The following is a 12,315-nucleotide window of genomic DNA, read 5'->3' as shown; positions in this document are numbered from 1 at the left end:
ATGGATTCAAGTCGAGTGTTTCTTTAACATTTCATGTACCTTTGTTTCCCTCATTTTAAGGATTGGTTAAGTTTTAAATCATTTCCATTTCATCCCACTGGATTAAAACTAAACTCTGGGTCCAGGTTTTTAGGAAAGAAAGGCTATGGATCAGCGGTCCCTCTTTAAATGGCAACCTTAACTTTTCTCTAATTTTCGACGAGGAAGTGAAGGGACATACACAATGTATCAGACCAGCTAGGACTGGTGTTCATCCAAGAACCAATTTTACCGTATTTGTTGTAAAGCTATTCGAGAGCTGTCTTTAATTTAGAAGTGATACACTAGAGGGAAAGCAGCTAGTGCTAACAAATAGTGGGATTAACTGTTACGTTATGGCATCCTCTCGCTAAAAGAGCGAATACGTTCGAGGACGTGATTTGAACCCGCGACTCTCAGATTGGCCGTGTCAGGCGGGGAAGTAGGTGTATTCTTTAGTATATTAATTCCCACAATTTTATTCGTTTTTCATGTTTGGGTATCAATATGATTTAACATATATTAAAGGTAACAAGAATGCCATAGTTCCTACAAACATGTTCAATTTTAGGTCCTACTTTCAATAGAAAACTTAAAAGAATAATTTCACTTCGTATCGCTGAGTGATTCCCTTCAAACAAATCTTTCTTTGTTATCGACTTATCATTAGACTGACCAATTTTAAACACATTTCTCCTGTCACTTATAATTTACATCAAACGGATATTTCTTCAAAATATGATCTTGTTCTTCTGCTGCCAAGTTTCACTTCTTATTGACATTAAATAATTTTATGTAAATATTCAAAAACATCATCATGTACTATCGCCACAAAATACGACTCACTCCATAGCTTTTACTTTTATAGTTTTGAGTCTATATTAAGCCTAAAGATATTGCGTACCATATCTCGAGTCCATATTTATGACCTTTATCCTCTACTCACCACGGTAAAACTATATAGAATATACAGCCTTGATTATGTTAATTTATGAATCTTATTATTTAGAACACAAACATAACTTTCATTACGGTGGATGTGCTGCCATCTGATGCTAAAGAATTGTATTCAATTTTAAACCGGCTTCTGTTGAGACTGGAAACAGATAATTCAAACCCAAGGAATAGTATGAAGTTAAAATAGACTATTAAACAATACAATAAAACTAAAGTATACCGTATTAAAACATTACAATATAACTCAGGTACACTGTCACATTTAATGTGTACTGTTGAGTAAAACTACAATGAAACCTGAATACTGTCATATGTAAAGCGCTTCAATGAAACCTGTACAGTCATGTTTAAAACACTAAAATGAACGAATATAAGATTTTCAGCTAACTAGAAATAAAATTGTAAATTTTCAATTGCATTTCTCGCTGTCGTGAAACCAAACTAAATGCAGCTTTGTCACTGTTAGCACTGAACAACAGAAGGTAGGGAAAATGTTCAAAAGAAACAGCTGACAAGTAAGAGGTTCTATAGATTCAGTAACTTAAAACGGGTCTTTAATAAGCTTGAATATCAGATATGTTTGTTAAACTAGCTTTCTGAATGATTTTGTTTGTTTGTTTTGAATTTCGCACAAAGCTGCTCGAGGGCTATCTGTGTTAGCCGTCCCTAATTTAGCAGTGTAAGACTAGAGTGTATGACTAAGTCATTACCACCCACCGCCAACTCTTGGGCTACTCTTTTACCGAATAGTGGGATTGACCGTAACATTATAACGCCCCCACGGCTGAAAAGGCGAGCATGTTTGGCGCAACGGAGATGCGAACCAGCGACCCTCAGATTACGAGTCGCACGCCTTTACACCCTTGACCATGCCAGGCCCTTCTGAATGATAAAGTATCGATAAACACAATTAATGGCTATGTACAAACATTGTATATTCATCTGTTTCCACATTAATACGATAAACACAATAAATGGCTGTGTACAAACATCTTATTGTATATTCATCTGTTTCCACATTAATACGATAAACACAATTGATGGCTATCTACAAACATCTTATTGTATATTCATCTGTTTCCACATTAATATGCAAGAGAGTGAATAATAATTTACTGCAGTTTAAAGTTTTGTATCTGTTTATTACACGTTACTGTAAAATTATGGAACGTTTGAAACACGTTTCTATAACCTCACATAAATTCATAAGCACTTTACAATAAGTGTAATTAACCACATTTATGTAAAGTTGTTGTGAATTTCTGTAAAAATCACACTTGCACAAACTTACTATGAATTCTATAATGTTTCATTATTCATATGATAAAACACTTGTTACTGTCAAACTTAAGCAAAAAATATATACATTTTAGTTTCGTATTTTCAGAATGACAGATATTTGGCTTAAATATTAAATAATAATAATAACCATAAATAACAGATAATTGCGGCGAAAATTTTTCGTTCATTTAAAAAAAAAAACAGTTAAAATAATTTTCTTACTTAAGCAAATTAAGTGTTTTTGTTAAATGTCGGAGTTTGTATTATACATGCCTACTTTTTTATTATTCTCAGTTATTTATTTCAAGGAAATACCTTGAGATGGCGCTATTAAAAATAGCCTAACTGAAGGTTACGTTTTTTTTACGAACGAACGGGAATAATGGATAAAAAATATCTTCACACTTATTCTGACCAAAAAAAAAAATTCAAGCTTTAATGTTGTTTACAAAACGTTTATTAATATTCCACATATCATTAAACACTGTATATTATTTTAAAACTGTTCGCTGTTTTATAGAAGTTTTAGTAAGCTTTCTGATGACCTAATTAGTAACAGTAGGATCTCACTGAACATTCTTCACGTAATTAATGTTTAGCGAGGTAATACTGTTGCTAATTACGTTTCGATCTATACTATCAGTCAAGAGTAATTACGTGATTGTAGGCTAAGTGTATTTTTATAAATTGTGTGATTGTTTTCTTTCTCCTAAAAAATTGCATATTCACTAAAGTTTCTTTGATTGTAACTTTTCGTGTTTTTTTTTGTATAGAAGCGTAGTACTTCTCTCCAATTGTTTATTTTATAACAAAAGCGAATATTTCAAATAACTTATTATTCAATATATAACACTAAATCATTCTTATAACTTATATTCTAGATCAAAAAATAAGTGACAGCTAATAATTTTAGACCACAAGCTGAAAAACATCTAAACAATGTTTCCTCATACATCAGTCATTTTGAAGTGTTGTGTGAGTTGTCAATTACAATAACTGTAATCTAGTACAATTCTGTATAAAATAAATACTTGGTTGAAATGGAAGTACTCCTGAGGTATCTAAGGTAACAATGTTTATATATAATGGTGAGTAAAACTTGTATTAAAAAAAAAAAAGCAACATGTTATTGTAGCAATACTCTGTAATTAAGAATTATGCTTGAGATTACTAAAACAATACATTCCAGATGCTTGAAAAGGTTGTACACCCAGTGGAATCGAGTTTTTCTGATGCAACAGATTTCAGATGCTTTGACATAAGAATAGCACAATGATTGTTAGCATAGGCTGCTGCCTTCAGTTATGAAACTGTGTTAATGTAACGTACCTTTAAATAGGTACTTTAGTTTTAATGTTGTGTGGTAAGGAGGTTGACCATAGAATAAATGAAACATTTTTTCGAATTGTCGTTAAACAACCTACGTCCTTGCATCCACTGCCCGAGAGTGTGGATCATGTACAACCTTCACAACAAACTACTGACAGTACTGATGGGAAATGTGTCAGTGCCAAGACGCCTGGTGACAAACTGTTTTTGTGTCTTGTCACGACAGTCACACCTTGCTAAGTTTCAAACTGCTCCAACATGTCCGAGCTATTGTCCACTGAACTACGTGCAAGACTTTATAACCACACTTTACCAACTTTATCTGTGGCATATTTCAGTAACTTCCTGCTACTGTCTGATAGTCACAGAAAGTAACAAACAGTACTAGAGTACAGAAAGTGATTATTAAACATGTTCCTGTCTGTCAAACATTCACAATATAACTGCTGGACTGATTGTCATAAACCTAGGATGCATATGGGTGTAAGAATTCTGATATCTCTCTCTTCATTCAAAGTTGGGCATAAGATTTGGTGCATAAAGGGGTAAATTTTAAGCATAATAAACCTACATTTTGCAGCCAATGAGGTATGAAAAAAATCATAAATTACCAAATTTAATCTTCAGTGCAATATTAAGACAAAATAGATTGACATGAACTGTAATTATCTAACGCATTAGTTCCAACTATACACATGATCACACACACACACTAGTAACAGCCAGTTTCTACTTCACTAACTTGCTGCTAATAAAAAGTCATCAAAAGAGTGTCATATCAAGAATCACTGTTGTCTTTTACTGTCCAGCGCCACCATGCAACCTTCATTCTATCCCAGACTGCCTCCAAGGAGTCAAAAGCCGGTCGGACATCCAAGATGGCAAACTTTCCTGTTTGCATATCCACACTACCACCATCATAGTAATCGATTACATATCGTACGTCTTTCCCACAGCGATCAACCACCCAGTCATGTCTATCAAAAGGAAGTTCATACCTGTTGAGAAATTAACAAATGTTTGACCATGCATTACTGCAAAACTGTTACAGGTAACTATAACACAAACCATTAGGAGACCAAAACTGACAACCACTAATTTAACACAGAAAAGTTAACAATGCTCTATTCTGAGTTTCAGTAAATCATGTTAAAATTATCCATCATTTAATTTTTACTTAATTCATGTGCTACTTACCCCAAACTTATTATTATCCATAATTTAATTTTTACTTAATTCATGTGGTACTTACCCCAAACTTATTATTATCCATTATTTAATTTTTACTTAATTCATGTGGTACTTACCCCAAACTTATTATTATCCATAATTTAATTTTTACTTAATTCATGTGGTACTTACCCCATCAAACTTATTATTATCCATTATTTAATTTTTACTTAATTCATGTGGTACTTACCCCATCAAACTTATTATTATCCATTATTTAATTTTACTTAATTCATGTGGTACTTACCCCATCAAACTTATTATTATCCATTGTTTAATTTTTACTTAATTCATGTGGTACTTACCCCATCAAACTTATTATTATCCATTATTTAATTTTTACTTAATTCATGTGGTACTTACCCCATCAAACTTATTATTATCCATTATTTAATTTTTACTTAATTCATGTGGTACTTATCCCATCAAACTTATTATTATCCATTATTTAATTTTTACTTAATTCATGTGGTACTTACCCCATCAAACTTATTACCCATTGTTTAATTTTTACTTAATTCATGTGGTACTTACCCCATCAAACTTATTATTATCCATTGTTTAATTTTTACTTAATTCATGTGGTACTTATCCCATCAAACTTATTATTATCCATTATTTAATTTTTACTTAATTCATGTGGTACTTACCCCATCAAACTTATTATTATCCATTATTTAATTTTTACTTAATTCATGTGGTACTTACCCCATCAAACTTATTATTATCCATTGTTTAATTTTTACTTAATTCATGTGGTACTTACCCCATCAAACTTATTATTATCCATTATTTAATTTTTACTTAATTCATGTGGTACTTATCCCATCAAACTTATTATTATCCATTATTTAACTTTTACTTAATTCATGTGGTACTTACCCCATCAAACTTATTATTATCCATTATTTAATTTTTACTTAATTCATGTGGTACTTACCCCATCAAACTTATTATTATCAATTATTTAATTTTTACTTAATTCATGTGGTACTTACCCCATCAAACTTATTATTATCCATTATTTAATTTTTACTTAATTCATGCGGTACTTACCCCATCAAACTTATTATTATCCATTATTTAATTTTTACTTAATTCATGTGATACTTACCCCATCAAACTTATTATTATCCATTATTTAATTTTTACTTAATTCATGCGGTACTTACCCCATCAAACTTATTATTATCCATTATTTAATTTTTACTTAATTCATGTGGTACTTACCCCATCAAACTTATTATTATCCATTATTTAATTTTTACTTAATTCATGTGATACTTACCCCATCAAACTTATTATTATCAATTATTTAATTTTTACTTAATTCATGTGGTACTTACCCCATCAAACTTCTTATTCTAGCCCTTGGTGAATAATCTTGAGCTTTACCACCAAATTTTTTCAGTTTGATGCAGTCACATTCCCTAAATGTAAATGAACACATTCTCTGTTCAAAACTCAAACAACTATAAACAGTGCATACACATCTTTCACAAGCAACAGTTGTTTTATTTTCAAGTTTTTGAAAATCCTTTTTTAAACAATTGGTTAATTTTGGATAAACTATAATAAATAGCTTAACCTAAAAGATTTCATATTATGATCATTACAATATTTATGTAAACATTCTATGTAAAATAATTGTTATGCAATTGGTGGAAGTTGGCTGGGTTCTAAAAATTATTCTATGGACAAACATGCTAGTTAAATGACAAAAATATCAAATATTTTTGAGATCATCTTGTGCTTTTTTTAAGAAATGTTTTATCATGGTCTTAAGTATAAAAGTGGTTATCCTTTCTTAGGACTGACAAATTTAATTAAATGTTAAGTTACAGGATACTCTGACCAACTTCAAAAGATATGTTTACAAGTTCAAAGGATGTGGATATACTTCGAATTGCACCTACAAAGTTTACTATAGTTCATAATAAAATTTACACTTTACATAGTACAGGTGACTCCTGAAACTGCTGGCTGACCACAAGCAGATGCAATTTTCATTGTATACATAATACGGTTGTGACTTACTTAGCGTGTAAAGCCTCCCATTTCAACACTTCTCGCCACGCAACTTCGTTGTTCACATTGTGGATTCTGATAATATGAGCCATGTCTTCTGAGGTTAAGTCGGCCTCTCGCCAATTCCACCCTTTTCTCAACATGGCATTCCAGAACATCTGCTGTGATGGATATTCCCATGTTTTGTTCTCTGTTCCGGCTTTAGGAATGGTTGACTTCTCTCTGTGTGTTGACAGAGGAAAGGGCTGGTCAGGGGCGGGCTTTTGGTTTGGAGATGGCATCTGAATTAAAGATAGGACTTCTTTTTTTTATGTCTCCAGAACTCATAAACAAACGTAAAGTAACCAGAAACTAAACCAAGAATTAAGTAAAATGTATTTTCATCAAGTTCACTTGATAAATTGTAAGTCCTCTTCTAGTGAGTCATCTCAGTTTATATTAATCATTAAATCAAGATATACACATCCCATATAATTCGATAAATCACCGTAAAATTTGCCAAGAATATATCTCAAGCAACTACTTAAATGTATGGTTCTTTGATTCTTTCAAACATGCCTACACCAGAGAAAACTAAAAAGTTAAATTAACTCTTTACTTTCCAGGAAACTGTCATGTAAAGTAATGGCCTCCACAATTTCCGATGATAGTTCATTCCATAAATCAGTCTTAACTATAGCTTAGCCTGATTTTGCCAAATCTAAACTTGTGTGCTATCAGAATATAGCATGAAGATATAGTAACCTTTAATATACAGACAACCTTGTCAATTTCATCATATTACCTCTTACCTTTCTTATTTTAATATAACTAAGATCTAAACATATATTTCCAGAATCATCCTAGCTGCCTTTTCTGAACAATTTCCTATAAATCAACATCCTTTCTTAGATAATGAAACCAAAACTGTATGTAGTATTCCAAGTGAGGCCTAACTAGACATTAGTATAACTACCTATGTTGACTTCTCAATACATCTATAAATACAACATAAAATGGTATTAACTTTACTACTAGCTACTTCTGTATTAAATACATACTGTGTTTCTCCAATAATAAGACCTACCCATAAAATAAGACCTAGTGTGATTTTTGGGGATAGTTTTAATATAAGCCCTACCCTTAAAATAAGCCCTAGTTAAGAGTGGCAGGAAGAGGAAAGAAATAAAAAAAATTAATTTATTAATTAGTTTAATAATTAGTTAATTAGTTTGTTTAAGTATTAATCAGTTAGTTTAATAGTTTAATAATAGTTTATTTTAAATGGTTAGTTTAATAGTTTTACTTTGTAACTTCATTTTTTTAATATATCAAAATAAGACATCCCCCAAAAATAAGCCCTAGTGTCATATTTTGGAGTGAAAATTAATATAAGCCGTCTTATTTTCGGAGAAACACGGTAGTTCAAATTATAACCTAAACACATTGTTTATTTATAACTAACTGTCCTTAGCATATATTTGTCCAACAGTGCTTCAAAATCTTCAACACAACCAGAAATACTAAAAAATTCTTATGTCACCAGTAAACTATTAGTTACACCCTTACCAGCACATATCATGTAAAATAAAGAAACAATACGACTTAACCTTCAGCTGTTTAGCACCTGAAATGTTCTTAGTTGGTTGCTCACAATATTTAATGTTTTATTCCCAGAAATGCATTTTGATGAAACTGATACAAAGCTGAAGCCACAGATCAAATAATTAAAAGACAATCTTTGCTGTAAGGCAGTGTTCTCACTGTGGCTATTGTTACATCTAACAAGAACTATAAATGTATTCAGGACATGCCAAACATCAAGAAGTTATTAATAAATTTTCAATAAAAGAAAGTTGTGCTTTTTTCACAGATACAATACTTAGCATATGTTTAAGTTTCACAGAAAAGACAGGTTCAGTATTCAATTTTCCAATAAGTATCAAAGCATAAAAAGAAAGTACAACTGAACATAAACCAGCAACGACCGCTTGACTTTGGACATTTGACTGCTAACTAACATGTATAAACATTTCAAGATCTCTATATAACTGTACAAGGAACAGAAGTCACAAGTCAAATATGAAGTATTAAATTATACAATAAAACAAGGCAATGTACATTAATGTTTAAAAATATAACATACAAAATCAAGTCACAGATTTTCCAGTGGATATGAAACCCTGCTTGTTCCACACTAGGTTAAGGAATTACTTTGCTCCTAGAGTTTGTTGTTAGCTTTTATACACCAAAAAACATTTTTCAATCAGATAACTGATATACACTGTATCAGAAAACAGAAGTCAAAATACCATGTTTGCTGGATTAATATTTTCATTTTCCTTATTGTTGGCTCTCATTGGGCATTCACTACTATAAAACTGACCAGATGATTGGCTTTCAGCTTTATCCAGTGGACATCTACAAGCAGCTGACTGAGATTTACTACTGTCATTCTGCAAGTTGTTGAATTTATCTACACCTTGAACCGGGCACTGCTTCACCTGCTCTGAAGAGTTTTCTTTGTTCTCACTGACAGTCACCACACCCATGGGTCCAGAAACTTGAACACCAGATGAATTATTACCCATTGTTCACCACTATCTAACTCTAGAATTAATAACAGTATAAAAATATTTAAGATTATAGTATCTACAAGACATTTAACAGCAACTTATAAATTTTTATTGAAGTGATACTTCAGTTAAATTTATTATTACATTAACACATTTTATGAGAAGTTTAAATGATAAAAACTAAAGTATATTTATCTTGACTTTTTGTTCATTTTGTCTTGATAAATACTGAACTTTTTAAGTCACAAATTATCATATATGAAACTGGAATAATCTACAAAACACTGAATAAGCAACTACTTCACAGAAAACTAACTACATAAGCTTTAGGTATTATTCCTTCCACAGTCAGAAGGTATTTTAAACAAAGTTTCTTCATAACTTAATGATATACTTCATGTGGCCAGAGGACAAGAACTACATATGGTATATCAAGTTAAGCCTAACCAATCTTAAAGTTACCAAACATTCTCATTGTTCCAAAATTCTAAACAGAAATCCCAAAACTTTATTAGTTGTTTTCTAAGATATTGTACTGAAAGTTAAGCTTTTAATTTAAAAAAACTGAATTTTCTTTATCCATAGCATCAATATGCATCTTATGCTAGTTCTTTCTAAACAAACCCCTAATGATTAACATTACACTTTCCATAGTAAAATGACTTTCAATATTCAAATGTTCCTTTTTTGAACAACAGTGACAGTCTTTGCAAATCTTCCTCCCTAACAATCTATTTTGTTTACCTACAATATTCAGCCTAGTTCTGGATGTGTGTAATAAAGTAGACATGAAATAAATACACAAGTGTATTATATTAATGTTTTAATTATGTGCTTCATTTTTAGTAAAACTTTGTTAAACTGGCAAGATAAAACAAACTTTCAAGGAACAGTATCTAATCTATAATAGAGTTCTTGTTTAACATTTAAATATAAAGAACATTTTCACAGTACTCAAAGCACCTGCTCTGCTACTTATGTTTTTCTGGGCATTACTTTCAAAACTCACTGAAACTATTTTCATGAACTCAAATATATCTACCATGTGTTGTTTAGTTGCTTTATAGCCAATATAGTGGTGGTTTTCAATGAACTGATACAGACTTCTAGAAGTTACCAATAAGTTTTAACCAAAGAAAGCTACCTGCTAGTTTTATATTCTATTACAAATACAAGTATAAAACACCATAAGCTAAATACCAAAAATAATTATGATGAAATGTATTTATCAGTTGGGCATCATCACTGTTAGAACTATTTTTGGCATGCAGTTTTGGAACTTTTGGTTGTATTATAACTTAGTTACTGGAAATGAAACTGAATCATAGGTTGACCAGACAGAAGAATAAAAAAAAATTGAATGAATAAATCATTATGAATAATATCTCCTATTAAACAAATTTATTCAAAACAATAAGAACATTCACAAAAACTACAAATTGGACTTGGTAAGCATTTTAAACCAAGGGTAAATTTTTCCTGTTCTTGTGAAGTCCAAGGAGAGAGAGATATTTCAAAACTCAAGCTTACTTAAGCTACAGAGTAGCCCTGCTCTTAAATACAGTTAATGCAAATTTCTATAATCCCTCGATACGGGTCATTTATAATTTACAGTAACCCTTCCGCGATTGTGTTGATATATATTATACCGACCTAGATCTTGATGAAATATATCTGGTACTCGTATCTTTATGTAGTACTATTTAAGAGTACTAATATTTTTTCTATGTGCTATATATTATACTTGTAATACTATTAATACGTACTTTACAACTAGTCTACTGCCAGTAATAGGGTATCCTTGCAGTAGTGCTTGTACTAGTAAACCTACAACTAAAGTACTGTAATCGGAAATACAAGAAATATTGATACATATATGTCTATATGTACACACACATGCTTAGGATGAAGTTAATATATGATGTAAAACCTATATTAAATTAAAAAAAAACAACCAACAACATCCAAGTTAGTTTAGAAAAATACAAGAACTAAATTCGTACATTACAACATAAGCAATAGGGCTTCATGTGGCTTAATAGAAGAGCGTAATCACCGCCACCTAGTGTGTTTATTCATATTAGCAACTAAATGCACAATATACAATGTAAAATAATTTGAAATAAAATAAAATTTATTTCCACTATTACGTAACAACACCAAATTTATATGAATACAAATTTATGCAGACTATACAAACATCCTGTTCTTTATCTTGAGTGGTAGACTAGTTCGAGTAGATCTGAATACAAAGGAAATTCCTTTATTAAAATTGAAATAATTTCTGTTTGGTTAAACAATAAAAACTATTTTCAAGCATTTTTCCACAAGATTAACAAGTCTTACGTCACTGTTAAGTTTCAAAGCGAATAGAAAAACAGTTATTTGCTCTTTTATTTAGACATCCTCGTAACTAAAGTAGAAAAATGACGTGTTCTTTCTTCCTATATAAAACCAACATACGCTTTCAGCTACGTTCACTTTTTCCTGCGCCACCATAGAATGGTTAGAACATGAAGTATAACATCTGTCTTCAAGAACAAGGCTATTTTAAAGGATTTTTAGAGCTACACAAACTATAAGTTAAAATACGTGCCACATCCTAACATTCTCCGGCAGGGTCCTGGGCATTATTTAAGATATTTTTTATGTATATTTTTAGTGAAAAGTTTGTGACTCTTCAGTTTTCTGTATTTACATACAAATGTGTATCTGCACAAAATTTAATTTTCAACTACCCAGTGCAGTTTTAAAACTACACATAATTGAATGAGCTACACGATAAAAAAATATTCCCTGATTGAATTACAGAATATCAACACCAGACCCTTAACGAAGTAATTATAAATATTTATACGATTTCCGAAGATTTATGAGTCAAGCAAGATATTTGCTTATATATTAATAACCAGCAAGT

General features: G+C 30.9%; 1 protein-coding gene across 2 annotated transcripts; it reads right to left on the bottom strand.

Annotated features, from left to right (window-relative positions):
• Positions 1–2,700: 2,700 nt before the first annotated feature.
• On the bottom strand, positions 2,701–11,482 carry Cchl (Cytochrome c heme lyase). 2 transcript variants are annotated; one of them, XM_076487556.1, is made up of 5 exons: positions 11,165–11,303; positions 9,135–9,432; positions 6,853–7,124; positions 6,162–6,245; positions 2,701–4,583 (listed from the first exon to the last, which is right to left on the bottom strand). In XM_076487556.1, the coding sequence occupies exons 2-5, from the start codon at positions 9,411–9,413 to the stop codon at positions 4,364–4,366; spliced, it is 855 nt and encodes a 284-aa protein (XP_076343671.1). In that variant the 5' UTR covers positions 9,414–9,432; positions 11,165–11,303; the 3' UTR covers positions 2,701–4,363. The 2 variants fall into 2 exon arrangements, with proteins under 2 accessions (XP_076343671.1, XP_076343670.1); XM_076487555.1 differs by lacking the exon at positions 11,165–11,303 and adding an exon at positions 11,402–11,482 and having other exon boundaries at positions 3,044–4,583.
• Positions 11,483–12,315: the final 833 nt, after the last annotated feature.

The sequence above is a fragment of the Tachypleus tridentatus genome, chromosome 2, assembly GCF_004210375.1.
Source record: "Tachypleus tridentatus isolate NWPU-2018 chromosome 2, ASM421037v1, whole genome shotgun sequence".
Lineage (NCBI taxonomy): Eukaryota > Metazoa > Arthropoda > Merostomata > Xiphosura > Limulidae > Tachypleus > Tachypleus tridentatus.
This window is presented reverse-complemented; position numbering and strand designations above follow the sequence as displayed.

What these genes read in the sequence shown, in the direction of transcription:
- Cchl (XM_076487555.1), bottom strand. Translation starts at nt 9,413, where the DNA reads ATGGGTAATAATTCATCTGGTGTTCAAGTTTCTGGACCCATGGGTGTG. An exon ending in ATATTAATCCAGCAAACATG is followed by an intron (nt 7,125 to 9,134) that starts GTATTTTGACTT and finishes TCTTTAATTCAG; the next exon opens with ATGCCATCTCCAAACCAAAA. An exon ending in TGGGAGGCTTTACACGCTAA is followed by an intron (nt 6,246 to 6,852) that starts GTAAGTCACAAC and finishes ATTTACATTTAG; the next exon opens with GGAATGTGACTGCATCAAAC.